This window comes from Rhincodon typus, chromosome 21 (genome assembly GCF_021869965.1).
Source record: "Rhincodon typus isolate 14 chromosome 21, sRhiTyp1.1, whole genome shotgun sequence".
NCBI classification, from domain to species: Eukaryota; Metazoa; Chordata; class Chondrichthyes; order Orectolobiformes; family Rhincodontidae; genus Rhincodon; species Rhincodon typus.
This window is the reverse complement of record NC_063352.1, coordinates 40,556,045-40,576,359: the sequence shown is the minus strand read 5'-3', so window position 1 is coordinate 40,576,359 and position 20,315 is coordinate 40,556,045. Positions and strand designations below refer to the sequence as shown.

The 20,315-nt window shown below is 41.1% G+C and overlaps 1 protein-coding gene across 1 annotated transcript; it reads right to left on the bottom strand.

The window, feature by feature from the left end:
• Positions 1 to 75: 75 nt before the first annotated feature.
• Positions 76 to 18,074, bottom strand: LOC125480984 (E3 ubiquitin-protein ligase SMURF1-like). Its single transcript, XM_048609743.1, has 10 exons — positions 17,814 to 18,074; positions 17,409 to 17,517; positions 16,922 to 17,005; positions 13,454 to 13,519; positions 12,087 to 12,171; positions 5,319 to 5,557; positions 3,878 to 3,962; positions 3,639 to 3,785; positions 346 to 550; positions 76 to 183 (listed from the first exon to the last, which is right to left on the bottom strand). Exons 1-10 carry the CDS (start codon positions 18,072 to 18,074, stop codon positions 76 to 78), a joined length of 1,389 nt encoding a protein of 462 aa, XP_048465700.1.
• Between the last annotated feature and the right edge of the window lie 2,241 nt (positions 18,075 to 20,315).

The window sequence follows — 20,315 nt, the reverse complement described above, 5'->3', positions numbered from 1 at the left end:
AGACAACTCATTGTGGCAAATCCGTTCTATACTTGTTTTTCAATAACATGAATATGCACTCAGTGTAAATAAATCTCACCTAGCGACTCCACCATAATCCAACCCTTCTTCACTTCTAAATTTGACCATTAAACGCTTCTTTAAATCCTTTGGCCTCATTTTCATCACTTGTCGATATGATTCCTAAACAGAACAAAGTACAGCTAAATATGTTCTGTAAATTAAAACCTGAATGATTCTCTTAAAAATCATAAAATACATCTTTCAAAGTTTCCTGGGATAAATACAAACAGCTATCATCTGCAAAAATATACAATCTTTAAGACTCATACAATTCAATTTTACCTCAAAGATTTCATCTCTGGAGACTTCAATGCGGCAATGCCCGGCTTGCGGTTGTTGCAAAGCAAGCTCATGCCTCAGAACTTTCAACTTCTGCACCAGATCTCGCTCGCATCGTGGGACAGACCACTCTCCTTCTCCTTCTTCCACAGGTGTCTCTGTCTGCACTGGCAATGGCTGGTTTGATTCCTTCAATTGAGATGGGTTGCTATAAAGAAGCATCAAGAAACACTATTATTTATGAATCAACTAATACAACAGAGAGCCACATAATCCAGTTTGTTGATGACACAAAGACTACAGGCATGGTCAGAAGCTGGCAGTAAAACGTCAAGAGACATTGACAGACCGAGTGCATGTTCGAATCTGTGGTATACGAATTACAGTGCAAATAAGTGTGAAGCCATTCATATTGATCAAAAAAAAAGAATATTTTTCAAGTGGTGAAAGGTTAAGAACAGTGGAGGTCCAAAGAGATTTAGAAGAAACACAAAATGTTGTATTCATATATGCATTAATGACCACTGTATGTCTCAAAGTACTTTAAAGTCAAATAAGAACCTAATGTGTAATCACTGTTGTAATGTAGTATGTATGACAGCCAATTTGCGCACAACAAGCTCCCAATGGCAGTTCCCACAAACAGCAATGTGATAAATGGCCAAACAAGCTGATTTCTGTCATACTGCTTGAAGGATAGATATTGGCCAGGAGACTAAGGATAACTCCCTTGCTCTTCTCCGAATAGTGCCATGGGATTTTTTATATACACCTAGATGATGAAAAGGGCCTCATTTTAGCATCTCTTCTGAAAGACAGCACTTTGAACAATGCAGCCCTCGCTCCAGGACATCAGACTTAATTTCTGCCCTCAAGTCCTGGAGTGGGAATTGAACCTGAAACCTTGTTACTCAGACAGAAGGGTACAGGCACAGATGGTCTAGGGTCCATGTTTACAGATAACTAAAATTATTAACAAGGAAAAATTCAAAAATGTTAGTCTTTATAAATATAGGGCAAGTATACAAAAGTTTTGATACAGATGTACAAGCCATCGTAAAACCATATTTGACGTAATGTATTTGATTATGGGCAAAAACCTTAGAAAGGGGTGTATTGACCTTGAATGGTTGCACAGCAGATTCAATCTCTCTGACAAAAAGCAATATAGGCTAACAGAATTAAGATTGATAAGATTTTTGCTAGTCTTGGGTGTTAAGGGGAATGGGACCAAAGCAGATGGATAGATTTAATAACATATCAGTCATATTCTGACTGAACAGGTTTGAAGCACTGAACGGCTTATGCCTGTTCTTAAGCATGATTTAATTGCACTGAAGGAATAGGCAGCTACACAGACATCTCTACAATGACAGCTTTTTACATGTTAAATCTCCAATCATGCTCTTCATTAATACAGTATTGGGCATAAGGCATAAATGTAAAATTATCCTCCAAGTACAGCCAGTTAATCAACAAACAAAGTGAGCGTAGAAAGAAAGAAGGTACGCAATAAAGAAGATCAAGAAATGGTTGGAGGCACTGCATAGTGCAAAGGCTACAGGCCCTGGGAACATTTCGGCAACTGTACTGAAGATTTGTGCTCCAGACTTGTCACTCCCTAGCCAAGCTGTTCCAGTACAGCTACCCAACAATGTGGAAAATTGCCCACGTATATTCTATACAGAAAAACCGGACAAATCTAATCCGGCCAACTACCACCCTATCTCTCCACTCTCGATCATCAGTAAAGTGATGGAAGGTGTCATCAGCGGTGCCATCAGGCAGCACCTGCTCAATGACTCCAAGTTTGGGTTCTGCCAGGGTCACTCAATTCCAGGTTTCATTACTGCCTTGGTTCAAACATGGACAAAAGACCTGAATTCCAGAGGCAGGTTGTGATAGCCCTTGACATCAAGGCCACATTAAACCAAGTATGGCATCAAGGAGGCCTACCACAACTGGAAACAATCGGTGTCAGTGGCAAACTTTCGGCTGATTGGAATCATATCTGGCACATAGGAAGATGGTTGAGGTTGTTGAAGGTCAATCATCTCAGCTCCAGGACATCTCTGCAGGTGTTCCCCAGGGTAGCGTCCTATGCTCAACCATCTTCAGTTGCTTTATCAATGACCTTCCCTCAATGGTAAGGTCATAAGTAGCCGTGTGTGTGAAGATGATTGCACAATGTTCACTCCCATTTGCAACTCCTCAGATATTAAAGCAGTCCATACTCAAATGTAATAAAATCCAGACAATATACATGTTTGGGCGATAAGTGGCAAGTAACATTTGTGCCACACAAATGCCAGACAATAACCATCTCCAATAAGAGACAATCTAACCACCATCCCTGATTCCCGCACTATCAACATCCCTGAGATTACCATTGACCAGAAACTCTCATAAACACTGGCTACAAGAACAGTTCAGAGGCTAGGAACATTTTGGTAAGTAACTCACCTCTTGACTCCCAAAAGCCTGTCCATCATCAACAAGGCGCAAGCCAGGAGTGTGATGGAATACTCCCCAATTGCCTGGATAGGTGAAGCTCCAAAAACACCCAAGAAGTTTGACACCGTCTAGCATGAAGCAACCAGCTTGATTGGCACCACATCCACAAGCCTCCACCAGGGACACTCTGTAGTAGCAGTATGTACTATCTACAAGATGTACTGCAGAAATTCACCAAAGATCCTTAAAGACAGAACCTTCCAAACCCATGACCACTTCCACTTGGAAGGGCAAGGGCAGCAGATACATGGAAACACCCCAACCTGCAAGTCACTAACCATCCTGACTTGGAAATATATTGCCATTCTTTCACTGTCGCTGAGTCAAAATCCTGAAATTCCCTCCCTAAGAGCATTGTGGTTTACGTACAGGATGTGGACTGTACCAGTTCAAGAAGGCAGCTCACGACCGCCTTCCCAAGGGCAACTAGGGATGAACAATAAATGCTGGCCAGCCAGCGATGCCCACATCCCACGAATGAATAAAAAAAAGGCAAGAAAAGCTACTGCAAAAATTTGATTCAACCATATTCATCCAAGAATCAAGTATCATAAACATGACACTGGCAAGGTCTGTTAGTCCCCAGATGTTGTGGTATCAGAGGGTTATACAGGACAGGAGATGATTGGATGACACCATGAAAATACCTGGACAAACTAAAGGTACTAAAATTTGAAGAGGTCTGGGAGGGGGCAGCTAGAGTTAAAATTAATACCTATTTTTACATCACAATAAAGGCGTCATTCTTAAAAACAGAGCAAATTGTGCTTCAAATTGCTTACTTCATTATATGGTGCAGTCTGGGATCTGTAAACTGTGTAGTTCTGTTGTTGTGATCCACAAAATATATTCTTCCTGACACAGTACTTCTGACTTCCCACCCAGAAGGCAAAGGACCAAGCTCATCATAGTTAAAATTTGTAAGGTCCCTGCATAAAAAATTACAAATTACATTAGAACAAGTGAAATTATCTATGCAGCAGAAAGTGTTTCGTAAGCGTAGTTAATTTTGTTAATTAACCTTGGAATTCGAGGATCATGCCAAGTGCTGACTCCAGTCTGTGTGTGCAAGAAATAGATCTGTCCCTGTACAGTTGTTCTCTGCTCTGAAAACAAACAATAATCTAGAAATAACTATTTCTCTTACAGAATAATCTGCACTGCAAACATTCAACATATTCTCCTTGCATAGACTCCAGTTACACAAAACATGAAAACTGAATATATGTTCTGTCAATTGCATCTTCTCTTCATTTATAATCAACGTAAGATGTCAAGTTTGTGCTTCTACTGAGAGAAACTGCAGCTGATGTGCTGGTTAAAATTCTGTCAGTAGCGGCACCTTATTTTCCTTTCTATGAAGTTATAAATGGGAAGCCATGTATTACAATTTTGAATTTAATTTTAAAACTTACACAGTCAAAAAAAATCAATTTAGCCAAACATCTATGAAACGTTTAATCAAGTGACCTGCTCAGATCAGAGCTGCAGGATTTGTAAAATGTAAAATGGCAAAATTTGCTATGTACGTGCACAGAAACTGAGGAATGACTAACCCAATTAGCTTTTTATTGGTATTAGAGAAAGGTGAGTGCTGCAAGGGAGGTGATGAAGAAAAAGGAGTGTGAATTAAATTGTATTATTGTCATGTTTCTTTGAGCTACTTTGTATTACCGAAAAGTGAGATGAAGCAGTCTTTGGCCACAGTTTCTCTATACCTAGTTGATAGGAAGTGCTTAAGGTATTATTTCCTATGCTTCACTTGCTTGATTAAGCATACCTTATTATTTACAAATTTGAAAGAAAATTCATAGATCCAAAAGCTGAAGACACTTGCATAATTTCAGGATCAACAGACCAGAGTACAAATTAAGGGAGCTTCAGATTATTTTTCATGTACTCCACAATTCTCCATCATATGAATGGAGATAATTTTAAAATTTTATGTTATATCCAAAGTTATTCATTTGAATTAGTGACTATAACGGGGGCAAGAAGTCTCAGTTACTCAGCAAGATTGCTGCTACAAGATTATTTGAGCTCTGAGTAATGGTAAGAAAGTGGTAAATAGGCAGCAGGATCTGTATGGCTATATGAAAAGTTCTAGGTGGCAGCTCTTGCAGTGTTTTATTCACTTTATTAGTGCTCAGAGTCATAATGGAATCACCTCATCCAACAGTCTCTAGTCAAAAACAATAAGCCAACAAGTTTGCTAAAATCTCTGCTAAGTGTTTGTTACCGAACCAAATATGGAAAGAAATCAGTCTATTCATAAAAAATCTAAATTATATTCATCAGTTAGTGTGAGAATGTAAATCTGTATACTGTTTTATGAATAAAAATTCATATATGAAGCATTTTTCAAAGTACCAATGATTTATGACAATCACAAAATAGCTGTTTGATTTTAGTACTCCCGTCTGATTACTAGTTAAGGAAACACTACTGAGTGCAAGCTTTACCGTATCCCTCTGGCAATACAGGTGACTGATGGCCATGAGGCCGACTTTGTGGCATGTGCGTTTGAACTCGAACCCCAAAATTTCGGATTCGCTGTGTCTGCAGTCTCTGTTCCTGGTTTGGAGACTCTATCAATTGGCAGTTCCCTCCGCCAGCAGCACCACTTATGTCTGCAAAAGGTACCGTGTCTTCCATAATACAGCTCAGCGGCCTTCCGGGTCCAGCATCCTCAAAAAGTGGCCTGTTACAACATTACGTATAATCAGCATTCAAATAGTATTCCTTAGCTACGATATTACTAACAGAATAAATATAGTATGAATGTAGACCTAACAAAAAGATAGTAACCATTTTGTAATTATGTCTTAATACTCAGTTGAAAATATTAAATTAGAAATAAGTGCCAGGAAGTACGCACTAAATAAAAAATTCTTCTGTTTCATTGGAGACAAGGTAAATAATGCAACTGGAAAATAGATAAGGACACTTCTTTACAAATACTTCTAGCAAGCATCCATATAATAGACAAAGATGCTGGTTTAAAGATTTACTGATAAAAAAAATTACAAAAAATGCAAGAAATGTGAACATCTAAACTGTTTAGATGCAAGTACTCTGTGTTCCCTCTACTTTGCCCAGCTGTTGCACAGAACTCCAAAGTCTGTGCTCGACAGCAGCTGAAGAAACTGGAGAATGTGACAGCACAGCAGCCAGGGCGTGCAATTCTTTTGGATTGTTAGTTCCACAGCTTAAATGGAATTTGCAAACTAGTTTTCAGAAATTGTGCTCGCTGATGTCAAATTATGCAAGTTCAACAAATGTAACATTTAATAATCTGTTGAGATGAGCTAAATCCTAGAAGTCAAACACTTTGTTCCACATTACAGACTCTTAATACACACATGCTGAAATTACTTGCTGTACTGCTTACTATGCAGTAATATTGACATTCAGAAAAGGCATAAGCAGTGAAACAAATTCAAAAACATTTACTATTCACTAAATAGTTACCAGTTGCCAATTATTCTGAAGAAATGTACACAAAAATGCTAATTCAAATGTTACTCTTCATGCCATCAACTCAGTTAATGTCTAGGAATTCTAATGTAGTTTTAAAAAAAAACCAAGATGCACAGCTTTCAACTATGCTGTTATTGATTCCATGATCTGCCTAATGCTTTGCATATGACCATTACAATTTAGAAGTTATGCCTTGCCTAAGTTGCATTATTACTTTCTCAAATTTCTATGAATTTACTTTCTATTTAAAAAATTAAATCTTAGCACCAAATTTCTTCCCTCCTGAAAATGGTAACACTTTGCACAAAAGAAATGGATTCTCAGTACATACCACATGGTTTAAGTGCCTAACAAAATGGTTTGCAGGTCTTTGACCACAATTTGAGTGTTCAGTTCCTAGGTGCCCATCTACAAGACTTAGGCAGCAGATCAGTGAATAAAGACATATGAACTAGGTAGAAACAACAATAAATCAAGGTAAAACATTGGGCAAAGGTTTGCATGAAATAATTATGAAACTATTGGTGTACTAAATTTAAGCTGTAGATCTAGACCACCTAAATAACATTCTCTACTCCAGAAAATAAATGCTCTATTGCTTATTCTTTTCCAATAAGTTGTCTGCAGCTAAATATCAATTTGATTTCCCTTTCTTCCGTGATTTACAAAGCCTACATGTGTTATATTACAGACATCTAAATTGTTCATGGCATTCCAGGTGGGGTTGCACTTGTAACAGATTATCATTACTTTTTGAGATCTGTGTTCTACCACAATGAGTGATCAAAAATTTCAAAATGGGCTGTATTTTACATCTCTGTGGCATCTCTCACATCCAAATGCAGCCAAACTAACCATGTGCCATCCCCAGAACAACTCACCATTCAGCAGATATATGCCGAAAGCTTGACATCCCTTGCATCCATTCCATTCTGAGGTGATCCTGTGCCCCTGGCCAAGTGCTAGCAAACCAGCACTGTCCCCTCACCTATGGCAAGTATCCGGCATGACAGACACTCCCTCGCATATACTACCCCATCACCTCACCCTAGTTGCTGCTTAACCACCACACCACACATTGTATCTGTCCTGAGATACATCCCCTCTGTGTTCATGATACTCTTTTCCAAATGCCTAGTGGTCACCAGTATCTTAATATTGTCTAATGGGGGACATTACATTCAGGAAAGCAATCGGGCAAATTCAAACATGAACTTCAATTGACAAGCAACAAAACAGAACACAAAGAAACCTAATAACAGCTGAAGTTCACACTCGCAACACCAACTAAATACTGGCAACTTTACCTTGATAATGATTAAATGTCTTCTGAACCAAGCTGGCATCTCTTGCAGGTATCAATCAAGATCTGTCAGTACTTAAAGGCCCAATACAACTGAGCTCTGTCATCCACAAGGACAGCTTCTTCCAGCTCAATATTCTCATTCTTCTTCGTGGACAACTACTCCTGTTCTGCTGGTTCCTTGCAATCTATCACATTGCCTGCTCCAATAGTACAGAACACAGCACGCCATGATGGTGTGGCATATTCTGTCCAGATCGTACTGGCGCACCCCCCAAGATCACTCCAGGCTGTGGGACTGCACTTCCAAAAGCCCTTCCATCACAGACCACCAATTTGGTAAAAATGCTATACTGGTTGAATAAACATTACGTCACTCCAAACGTATGTGCGTGTTGCACTCCAAACTCCTCCTTATCCCAGATACACCTCAACCATTCCACGTTCCACTGCATACATTGTAGCCTGTCATCATTAAATGATGCAGCAATATTCCCCTTGTTCCACAGTACTCTTGGAAGCTCCAAAACAATGGGGTGCTTTTGGCCAGTATTCGCCCTACTTTTAAGTTATTGCTGCTATATCATGCATCACTGAGATGACAATGTTAGTTTAGCTAGCACCAATGGCACGGTGCAATCTGCCTTTGACCAACATTTGACGCATAAGCTTATTCACTCAGCATGCATTTCATGTGTGCAAAGAAATGTTTTATGAAATGAAGCTGGAGTTTACAAACGCATGCTTCATGTATTTGATCCTTCAAAGTCCTACTGTCCAGCAGACATGGATCCCACACTTTCACCCACCAAAGTGACACAGACTCTGCTCAACCTGGGTGTTGCCCCCACCATTTATCAGTTGCATTGTGCATCTAGAGAATGGCAAATAGTGGTAGAGAACACAGCTCACAGTGGACACTGTAAGAACCAGGCTCCGTGTGGTTACCAGGTACCGCCCTGCCTACAGGCTCAATGTATCTTTTTACCTTGTACTATTCCAACAACCCATTTCCACTTCTTATCCCCAATGTGGGGACCCAACACATTAAACTTCACCTTCATGTGTCCTCCCTGCCCCGAAGTCTGACATTTAACTTCAATGATGCCTCTTCTGCTCCTCTACACTCCCCTGAGGCCACACTGGTGGTCACTCTCCTTCTTGAGCCTGTTGTTGTTGTTGTCACTGTCATTGTCCAGGTCCCGACCCCTGCTTTTCCTCCCCAACTCCAGACTGGACATTCCCCATTGCTTTTGGTAGTGATCATCCCTGCTGTCCCTGTAGACCCTCCCTTGCACCTTCCTTCAAAATTGACAGAAACAGTTGCGGCCTGCAATGGAAGTCTGTGCCTCCTGAAAAGGCTGCAAGTGCATCGGAGAGATGCCAGACCTGAGCAACTTGGAGGTCCTTTGGACCAAGTGGTGAAATGAAGTCAGCAGGTTCTCTGCTTTCATGTCAAAATTTCTTGACATCTAGCTTGTTCAGCATCTTTTGCAAGATAGGAAGCGAAACATGAATGAGTAGATTTTGACCATTAACAAGGCATTGAACAAGCACTAAATCCCCAGAATTGGCAACTTGCCATCCCGCTTGTCAAAAGCATAAAAGATGGAGTGAGATAATCCTGAAGTCGCAGAAGACCTCACTGGATTTCTTGTCTGATCCTGCCACAAATATTGTCAAAGCTCATGTCACTCAGACCCCAATAATTTTGACCACAATCTGGTAGTAGTCTTCTTCATATCTCACAGAGTCATACAGCATGGAAAGAGACTCATTAGTCCAACTCGTCTGCGCCAACCAGATATCCTAAACTGATGTAGTCCCAGTTGCCAGCATTTGGCCCATGTCCCTCTAAAGCTTTCCTTTTCAAAACCCATTCAGATGGTGTGATTGTACCTGCCCCCATCACTTCCTCTGGCAACTCATTCCATACACGCACCACCCTCTGCATGAAAAAGTTATCTCTCAGGTCCTTTTTAAATCTTTCCCCTCTCACTTAAACTTATGCCCTCTAGTTTTGGACTCCCCCACCCCAGGAAAAAGACCTTCACTATTCACCCTATCCATGCCCCTCATGATTTTATAAACTTCTATAAGGTCACTCCTCAGCCTCCAACACTCCAATGAGAAAAGCCTCAGCTTATTCAGCATCTGCCTATAACTCAAACCCTCCAGTTCCAGCAACATCCTGGCAAATCTTTTCCACACTCTCTCAAGTATAACAATGTCTTTCCTATAGAAAGGCGACCCCAGAATTGCACGCAGCATTCTAGCAGTAGCCTCACCAATGTCCTGTACAGCCGCAACATGTCTGCCAAATCCTATACTCAATATTCTGACCAACGAAGGCAAGCTTACCAAATGCCATCTTTACCACCCTGCCTACCTGCAACTCAGTTATAAGATTTTTAAAAACCTTTCCAACACCCTTCTCTGGGTTATTGTTGAATGTGATATGGCCAGAGTTTGAAATTTAGCTTGTATTTACAAATTTTCACATATTTTTCAGATCAATCATTTTTGTTGAAAAAAACCATGTGAATATTAATATTACAGCTAGTATGATCATATGTTAGACACAGCAGATAAGAAGACAACTGAGAGAAGTGGGGCAGTCAACACAGGTCTGAGGGTGTTGAACTTAAATGCATGCAATTTATGAAACAAGGCAAAATCAGTTTGTAGCACAGATTGAAATTAGCGGACATGATGTTGTGGGCGTCACACAGACATGGCTGCAAGGAACTCAGGGCTGGGAATTAAATATCCAAGATTACACCATATCGAAAAGACATGCAGATATGCAGAGGGAGCAGGGCTGCCTTGCCGGCAAGGTAAACTAAATCGATAGCAAGAAGTGATGTCAGGTCAGAAAGCATAGAATCTGGGTAAAGTTGAAGACCTACAAAGAAAAAAAAGACCCTGATTGGAGTTATGTACAGGGGCCCCCCCCCCCACCAAGGAATCACGATATGGGACAGAAATTAAATCAGAGTGATATTATCTTTCTTACATGCTTTTTCTATCACAATAATCATGGGGGACTTCAATATGCGAGTGGACTGGGAAAATCAGGTTGGTAGCAGATCTGAATATTAACTTCACTAGCTTCAAAATCTCTCCATCCCCAACCTGTCCATCTTCCAACTCACCTATCCACTCCATCCTTCTCACTGACCAATCACAATAAGCCCCTACCTGCATCCACTTGTTTCCATCCCATCCACCCTCCCACCAGCCCCATCACCCTCCCTCTATTCATTTCTGGGCTCCCCTCCCCCTCCCCAGTCCTGATGAAGGGATTCAGCCTGAAATGTTGACTCCGCTGCTCCTTGGATGCTGTCTGACCTGCTGTGCTTTTCCAGCTCCACATTTATTGACTCTTGTGGTACAGCCCATTGGGGATCAGGCAATTCTGGATTTGTCGATGTATAATGTGGCAGACTTGATTAGGGAGCTTAAGACGAAGGAGCTGCTAGGGGGCAATGACCACAATATGTTATAATTCACCCTGCAGTTTGAGAGGGAGAAGCTGGAATAGGATGTAATTGCATGACAATTGAGTAAAGTTAACTAAAAAGAATGAGGGAGGAGCTGTTGAGATTTGACTGGAAGGCAAGTCTAGCTGGAAAGTGGAGTAGCAATGGCAGGAGTTTCTAGGGGTAATTCGGGGGGCACAGCAGAAATTCATCCCAAGGAAGAAGAAACATAATAAGGTGAGGACAAGGCAACGATGGCTGACAAAGGAAGTCAGGGACAGCATAGAAGCAAAAGAAAAAGCATACAATGTGGTGAACAATTAGTGGGAAGCTTTTAAAAATCAGCAGAGAGTAAATAGAAAAGCAATAACAGGAGGGAAAGATGAAATACACGGGTAAGATAGCCAGTAATATAAAAGAAGATTTCAAGAGATTTTTAAATATATAAAGAAAAAGGCAAAAGTGGAACTTGGACTGCTGGAAAATGAGACTGGAGAAATTGTAATGGGGAACAAAGAAATGGTGGGGGAACTGAATAGGTACTTTGCATCAGTTTTCATGGTGGAACACAGCAGTAGCATACCAGAATTTGAGAAGAACAGGGGATGGAGGTGAATATACCGGCCATCTCTAAGGTGGTGGTGCTGGGGAAGCAGTTAATTCGTCCAAAGATTCGGGTATAAACATTCCCAGGTCTCTGTGTTCTTGCGTCACTTACTTTGTTGCTAAATAGAAATCTAAGTGCAGGAAGTTTAACTACTGCCATATAGAAATGATTTTAACACAGATGAGCTGTGTTGGAACTAGTATTTTTTTGAACATGTTAAATGTTTTGAAATATATGAAATATATCTAAACCATCTATTGAGAGAACCTAAATTTACAAAGAAATTGTGATTTTTATAAAATTGTCCTCATGGTAAAATCACCTCCAAGGCATCCAAATAAACAAAATCATTACTCACCCCTCAGGTAGATCATTATCCAATATTCCTCTGCAATCGACAACAGGACCACCAGTTCCTATTCGATCTCGTGTTTGTAAACTTACTGGAAGAGGAAAAAAAAAATTACAATCTTTGGTTTCATAAATTTTAAGTAAATTATACAATTCAAGTCTTCAATGTTAAGTTTCAATATACTGGAGACAACAAAACAATTTCAGTTCCAAAATTGATAATATAGTTGTCATTGCTTCTGAATGTGAAATTCCAAACATAATTTCTTGAAGTCTCAGCCCAGAGGCCACCTTTAGGGTTATAAAGTCAGCAAAGGTGAGCCCAATCCTTCTCTCACATCCGGCATGCTTCAGCAAAGATTACTGAATAGTGTCAAGTGTGGGAATACCAGTTAACTGACTCCCGGTCCCTTAACTGCTCAATCCTTTATATTGAAGCCAATAGAAGCACCCAACACCAAAATAATAAATGTAACAATAAATCATACAAATGAATCAGCTCTAAGCACAGACAATCAAAACATTAATTATCAACTTGGAAGTCTCTAACTTAAACCTCTCTCTTCTTGGATTCACACATAGAGGGAGAGACAGAAAAACAAAAAGTAATTCAAAAAGTGAAGAAGAGTCCCGACCCGAAACGTCAGCTTTCCTGCTCCTCTGATGCTGCCAGGCATGTTGTGTTCCTCCAGCTCCACACTGTGTTATCTCTGACTCCAGCATTGGCAGTTCTTACTATCTTTAAGTAACCCAAAAAAGTGGACAAAAGAAATTAAGGGAACACAGTCGATAGTACCAGTTCACAGGGCTCAGTGAGGTGTCCATTTGATTTTTGTATCCCTCTGATCTCTGTACATTCCTTCAGCTCTTTAGTGAAGATAAGGACAGGTGGCATATTAATCATTCAGTTTCTCATACATTAGTTAGAACTGCAGTTTATGCACAAATGGTGAATGAAAATAGCTAGCTATCTTCCAATTCTTTCTTAAGTCTCTGCAAGCAGAGGGGATCTTGTCTTTTTAAGAGTCTGGGGGATTTCTCCTATGCATTGCTCATGCACAGGGTGCCCACCTGCCAGGAGCTAATGTAAACTTGCTGTCATGCTGAGCACCCTTGACCCACATAACTGGTCCTGATTGGTTGTTGAGTCAACAGATTGTCTCAGGTCAAATGCCCTGAACACATACCTACGGTGCTGATGAGCCCAGCAAATCTCCCCTCCTCTTTCAATAAAGCAACTATGAAAATAAAGTTTACAGCTGTAACTTGTTTTAAAATTGCAATATTTCCTTCCAAAGCTTGCTTGGTTTCATTTTTGGTTCCAAATCCAAAACTAAAGAAAATTAAAACAAAGTGATCTTTTTAAGATCTTACCTACTATTTGCCCTCGTATTGTATCACTGTCTGTTGGATTGAGCTTGCATAGATCTAACCGCTGGTCTGGTAAAAAAAAAAAGAGGGTGCAATGTTATCGGAATTGTGTGATGCAATAATTTGTATCGCCACACTGAAATTCTTAATACAGTTTGAAACATGGTTTTTATACTGTTTCAGTGATATTCTCAGAGGTTCGGATCTTGGGAAAACATATTACTCTTCATCTAAGCAGATTGGTGGGTTCCAATAGCCAGTGAACCCAAGATTGGATCCTAGACCTGTCAATATTCACACACCTCAATCTTGCTTATCCCAACTGATTGCTTAATAGAGGTGTTTCAGGATGTACAGGCTGCTTATCATTGGTGAGGTCACAAAGTAATAAGCATGGCAAAAAATACCTGACCTGATAGCTCACTTGACAGTTAGTAAGGGACAATCAATATTAACTAGTCATTAGAGTTTTATATCATGAAATCTTTACGTAAAGTTTCAAAACCAAACCTGAGAAATTGGCAACTTTTTTCTGTATGGAAGTCTCATGAAGCACTTAACAATAATAAGAGATAAAGAATGGGTGGGGTGAAAGAAGAATGTATTTGTCCCGGTTGACTAATTAATGAGAAGTCTTAAAAGGGTCTTTACATGTTATATTCACCTCTATGAGGAGGCTGACCAAATAAGGAATGAGAAACAGAGAAAGTACTGGACATATTCAGTCTGTCTGACAACATCTGTGAAGACAGAAACGGGAATTAACGTTTCAAGTTGATAGACTTTCATCAGAACTGGAAAAAGTTAGTGATCAAAGAAATTTTAAGCAAGCACAAGGGCAGGCAAAGTTCAGCATGGCAGTGGGGAGGGTAAAGGCAGAACAAAATCAAGATAGCAATCGAGTGGAAAGTAGTGGAGATTAAATCTCAGAAGAGACAATAGCAGAAGGCAAAAAAAAGAGATGTAGCATAGCCAGCAAAGACACAAAAGATCTGTTCGGTGGAGGTGTGAAACGAATAGCTACTATAAAGAAAATGATCGGAAACTGAAGAAACACATACTAAGTGAAGTAGTTCTGAAGGGCAAAATCAAAATAAGATTCCATTCTTCAATCTTAAGAGGGAAGAAAAATCAGAACGAAAGTGGAAGACAGAATCTGTCTGTTAACGAGGCATTTTACAAACTTTCTGACTAAAGATCATAACATCTGCCCCAATCTCTCCACCTATCTTCTCCTTTATCCATCTTCTATCCGCCTCCCCCCTCTCCTTATTTATTTCAGAATCCCCTTCCCCTCCCCCATTTCTGAAGAAGGGTCTAGACCCGAAATGTCAGCTTTCCTGCTCCTCTGATGCTGCTTGGCCTACTGTGTTCATCCACCTCTACACCTTTTTATCTCTTTATTCATAAATGGTAGTTTTTGGAGATGATTCTCCTATTTCCATTTACTGACCATCCACTGTTAATTTTACCATTCTCTGTTGTCTTATACCATCGTCCTTTATCATTTCGTATTTCCTGCTTTCCAATCCATCACAAATCCTTCTTGTCTTTGTACAATCTTAAATCCTGCTACATCTTCAATTTATTCAAGATCTGCTTGGATTTTCCAGCAATTTTTTTTAACATTCAGGTAGCTAACATCTTTTGTTTGTTTTTTTAAAAACCCAGAGTGAAGAGTGAAGCAGGAGTGGTTGCTTTCAACATGAAGGCATCAGCAAAGAATGGCACAACGAAGTCCTAGAGTATTTGGAATCAATGGGAAAATACATCAGTGGACTGAAGTCATGTCTTTGCAAGGTTAACATTGTTGGAGGTCAGTTACCAAAACCCCTGGGAGATGCTTGCCAGACTGCATAAGAAACTGTCTATGTTCAACCATCTGCAATTGTCACACTAATAAATCTTGTAGCAAAGCCCCACAGAGGTAATGGTTGGTTACCTTGTGTACACATTTCTCAAAACTTCTCAGATACTTAAAACAGTTTGTGACAGTCTCCAGGAAGGCACAAATAACATCAGCTTCAGGCTGACAAATAAAATGCAACATTTTACATTATGCAAGTGCCAGAAAATAAACATCTCAACGTGGCTCAGTGGTTAGCACTGCTGCCTCACAGGGCCAGGGACCCGGATTTGATTCCAACCTCAGGCAACTGTCTGAGTGGAGTTTGCACGTTCTCCCTATGTCTGCGTGGGTTTCCCCCGGGTGCTCCAGTTTCCTCCCACAGTCTAAAGACGTGCAAGTTAAGTGGATTAGCCTTGCTAAATTGCCCATTGTGTTTAGGAATGTGCAGGTTAGGTGCATTAGCCACAGGAAATGCAGGATTACAGGGATAAGGTACGGGAATGGGTCTGGGTGGGATACTCTTCGGAGGGTTGGTATGGACTTGTTGGGCTGAATGGCCTGTTTCCACACTGTGGAGATTCTATGATTCTATGAGAAATTCCAGCCTTCTCCCTCTAATTTTCAGAGGAACCCATATTACCAAGTCCTTCCCATGGATTGCCACCTTGCTCTGTTAGAGATTATTCAAGTGTGCAACAGCATCTCCACTTTAAAAGATGTCCTGCACAAGGCATCTAACTAGGGGAATTCAACTACCCCACACACACAACACAAGTCCTGAAGTGTGATGTGATGGATACAGGATCGAGAGATCTGGAATTCCCTAGCTTCAGACCGGTGGCAGAGTTTCAGTTGCCTCACTCTTGGCATAGGAACAGAAGAGCATTTTGGCAGCTTTCTTCATGACTGGGCAACCCTTTTCAGGATCCAATTTGCTCACCCAGGAAGGGGAAGGGCTAGAAGAGGTGCCTAAAAATAGTCTATTACCAACCTGGCTGGAAAACCATGTACAACGGGCTCATCAACCTGCCGTCTCCACACTATCCGCGTGGAGTTTGCACGTTCACGCCATGTCTGTATTGGTTTCCTCCGGGTGCTCCAGTTTTCTCCCACAGCCCAAAGTTATGCAGGTTAGGTGGATTAGCCATGGGAAATGCAGGATTACAGGAGTAGGGTGGGGGTGGATCTGGGTGGGATACTCTTCAGAGGGTTGGTGTGGACTCGATGGCCTGGCCATGTGACCTGCTTCCACACTGTAGGGATTCTATGATGATTTCTATGAAAACGCAGAAATGTCCTTGTTATCCATGAACTCAGGCACGTCAACACTGATATTGCTGCCTTGTAAGGGACTCGAAAAGCAGGCAGAAAGGCAGCTGAGGCAGCTGGCGGTTACACCTTCAGGAGGAAAACACGAGCATCAATCTGGATTTGCCATCAAGAATGTTGTCATTAACAATCACTTCATGACTTTCCTTCTATGACTTGACAAGAAGTAGCAGGTAACTCTCACTTAGTATGGCAGAAGTTGAAGCCACCATAACACACATGAAGAATGGAAAAGCTGCAGGAATAGATGGGATTCCAGGGGAAATTTTTAAATTTGGAGGAGCAGAGCTTACCTGCCATCTGCATAAACTGTTTCTGAAAATCTGGGACAAAGATAAAATCCTTGCCAATCTCAGGCAGACTGACATCACAACGGTCTTTGAGAAAGGAAGTAAAGTAGACTGTGGGAACTATTCGGGAATCTCCCTACGGTCCATCACCGGGAAGGTCATCATTCAAATCCTTGCAAGAAGCCTTCTCTCAGTCTCTGAGGAAATCCTTCCTGACCAACCAAACCGTAGAACTATGGATGATTTTCACTGCTTGGCAACTCCAAAAAAAAGCAGAAACATCACCAACCATATGATCTTCATCAAACTGACCAATGCTTTTGACTCAATCAATCGACAAGTGCTATGGAAGACCCTGCAAGCTGTCCAGTGAAATTCATCAATGTTAGCCATGTCCTCAAGATGCAGGCTATGATCCTCACCAATGGTTATATGACAAGATCCTTTGAGATCCAGATAGGGTCAAGTATGGATGTGACATCTGACCCACCCTTTTCTCCATCTTCATCACCACCATTCTTCATTTGGTCAAAAACAAACTTCCCTGTGGTGTGGACATTGCCTATAGGATGGATGGAGAACCTTTCAACCTCAACCGGCTGAAATCCAAGAGGAAAACGTCATTGACTTAAGTATGCAAATGACAATGTCATCTCTACTCTCTTGGAAGAGAATCTTCAAACTTCACTTAATGTCTTCATGGAAGCATACTGAAGAATTTGTCTCAGCCTCAACTTCCAGAAGATTCAAATCCTTTACCAACCCAGGTCAAGTTCCAGTCCATCCCTCTATTAAGATCAACAGTGAAATGCTTCCCATACCTGGGAAGCTACTTCTCTTCTAAGACTGACATTGATACAGAGATTCAACGTTGCATCAAATGTGTAAGCATCACCTTTGGATGACTGTGACATCCGTGCTGATACCGAGATCTTTGTGTATAAGCATCCGTCTGACACCTCCATATGGCTTTGAAACTTGGACTACGTGTAGGTGCTATCTCAGGACCCTTGGGAAGTGCCATCAATGCTGTTTGAGATGGATTCTCTGCATTAGCTGGGAAAACAGGTGCACTGACATCAGCATCCTTGAAGCAGCTAACAGCACTAGCATCAAGCCCACGATCATCCGACACCAACTCTGGTGGGCAGGCCATATGCTCAGGGTGTACAAGTTCTGCCTACCACTGCAAATCTTCTTCGCCTAATTCAAGGAAGGCACTTTAATGAGAGGAGGACAAAGGAAGCACTTAAAAGAACACCCTGAAGGCTTCCCTCATAGAGTCAGAAAGATATACAGCACAGAATCAGACTCTTCGGTCCAACCCATCTATGCCAACCAGATATCCTAAATAAATCTAGTTCCATTCGTCAGCATTTGGCCCATATCCCTCTAACCCTTCCTATTAATATAGCCATCCAGATGCCTTTAAAATGTTGTAATTGTACCAGCTTCCACCACTTCCTCTGGCAGCTCATTCCATATACTCACCACGCTCTATGTGAAAAAGCTGGCCCTTAGGTCCCTTTTAAATTTTTCCCCTCTCACCTTAAACCTACGCTCTCTAGTGTTGGACTCCCCCACCCCAGGAAAAAGACCTTGTCTATTTATTCCATCCATGCCCCTCATAAACCTCTATGAAGTCACCCTTCAGCCTCCAACGCTCCAGGAAAAATGGTCCCAGCCTCTTCATCCTCTCCCTATAGCTCAAACACTCCAACCCTGGTAAAGTCCTTGTAAATCTTTTCTGAACCCTTTCAAGTTTCACAACATCCTTCCTATACCAGGGAGACAAGAATTGTGCGCAGTATTCCAATAGTGGCCTAACCAATGTCTTGTACAGCCACAACAGGAGCTCCCAACTCCTATACTCAATGCACTGACCAATAAAGGCAAGCATACCAAACTGCCTTCTTCACTAAATAAAAAACGAAAGAACTGTGGATGCTGTAAATCAGGAACAAAAACAGAAGTTGCTGGAAAAGCTCAGCAGGTCTAGTAGCATCTGTGAAGAAAAGTTCTGAGGAAGGGTCACCGGACCCGAAACATTAACTCTGATTTTTTTCTTGACAGATGCTGCCAGACCTGCCGAGCTTTCCAGCAACTTCTGTTTTTGTGCCTTCTTCACTATCCCATCTACCTGGGGCTCCACTTACATTCCGAAGATCCTCATTCTGAAGAAATCAACTTGGAAGAAACTCCATAACAAAGGGACACAATTTTTCACAAGTGCCAACACACTTGTTGGCAACAGGATGTATGGAAAAGGAACCAGAGAAATGCCAATGATCTCAAAGCCAAGGAGCTCTTCTACCCATCACAAACACCTGCCAAACATGTGGTCAGAGATGCGGCTCTAGAATTGGGCTTACGTGCCACACAAGGACCTACAAGAACCCATGACCAGTGACATGGAATTTCCTGGGTGAACAATCTTACTTGTTAGCGAGTGATTGCTGATGACGATATTACCAAATCCCCCACTGTCAAAACCTTAAGACTGATCATTGCTCTGAAGTGCATTTCTGGAATCCACATTATAGGAGGGATGTGATAGCAGTGGAGAATGTGCAGAGGAGATGTACCAAGATGCTGCTGGATGTGGAAGGTTTGAGTTATAAAGAAAGACTGGATACGCTGGGATTTTTTTCCACTGGAACGTAGAAGATTGAGGAGTGACTTTAAACAGGTTTATAAAATCATTGAAAAACATTTAAAAGACACTTAGATAAGTACATGAATGGGAAAGGTTTGAAGGGATATAGGCCAGGAGCAGGCAGGTAGGACTTGCTTAGTTTAGATTATGTTTGGCGTGGACTGGTTGGACCAAAGAGTTTGTTTCCGTGCTATATGACTCCATGACTCTATGACATGATTGATACATGTAAAATTATAAGGGGCATAGTGGGGTAGAGAGGAAGAAACTTTCCCCCTTGATGAGATCAATGAGCAGAGGGTAAAGATTTAAGGAAAGAGGTAGAAAGTTTAGAGGAGATGTGAGAAAAAATTTTTTTTGAAGCATAGGGTGTGGGGGTCTGGAACTCACTGCCTGTAAGGGTGCTGGAAGCAGAAACCCTCATAACATTTATGAAGTATTTAGATGTGCACTTGCAAAGCCAAAGCATAGAAGGCTATGGGCCAGGTGCTGGAAGATGGGAAAATTGTTAGGTGATTATTTTTGACCAGCTTGGACACAATGGGCATAACATTCAAGACGTTCATCACCAACCAAGACAAAGCAGTTTATTTGATCAGTATCACTGCTGCTGGACTAATATCCATTTCTCCATTACTGGCATATTACGGCTGTGGTTTGTACAATCTTCAGTATGTACTACAGTAACTCACTCAGATTACTTAAGACAGCATCTCTCCATCCCTACAGTTTCTACCAACA

What these genes read in the sequence shown, in the direction of transcription:
- LOC125480984 (XM_048609743.1), bottom strand. Translation starts at nt 18,074, where the DNA reads ATGGCCTGCCCACCAGAGTTGGTGTCGGATGATCGTGGGCTTGATGCT. An exon ending in TGATGAAGATGGAGAAAAGG is followed by an intron (nt 17,006 to 17,408) that starts GTGGGTCAGATG and finishes CCTTTCTCAAAG; the next exon opens with ACCGTTGTGATGTCAGTCTG. An exon ending in GATAATGATCTACCTGAGGG is followed by an intron (nt 5,558 to 12,086) that starts GTGAGTAATGAT and finishes ATGTTGTAACAG; the next exon opens with GCCACTTTTTGAGGATGCTG.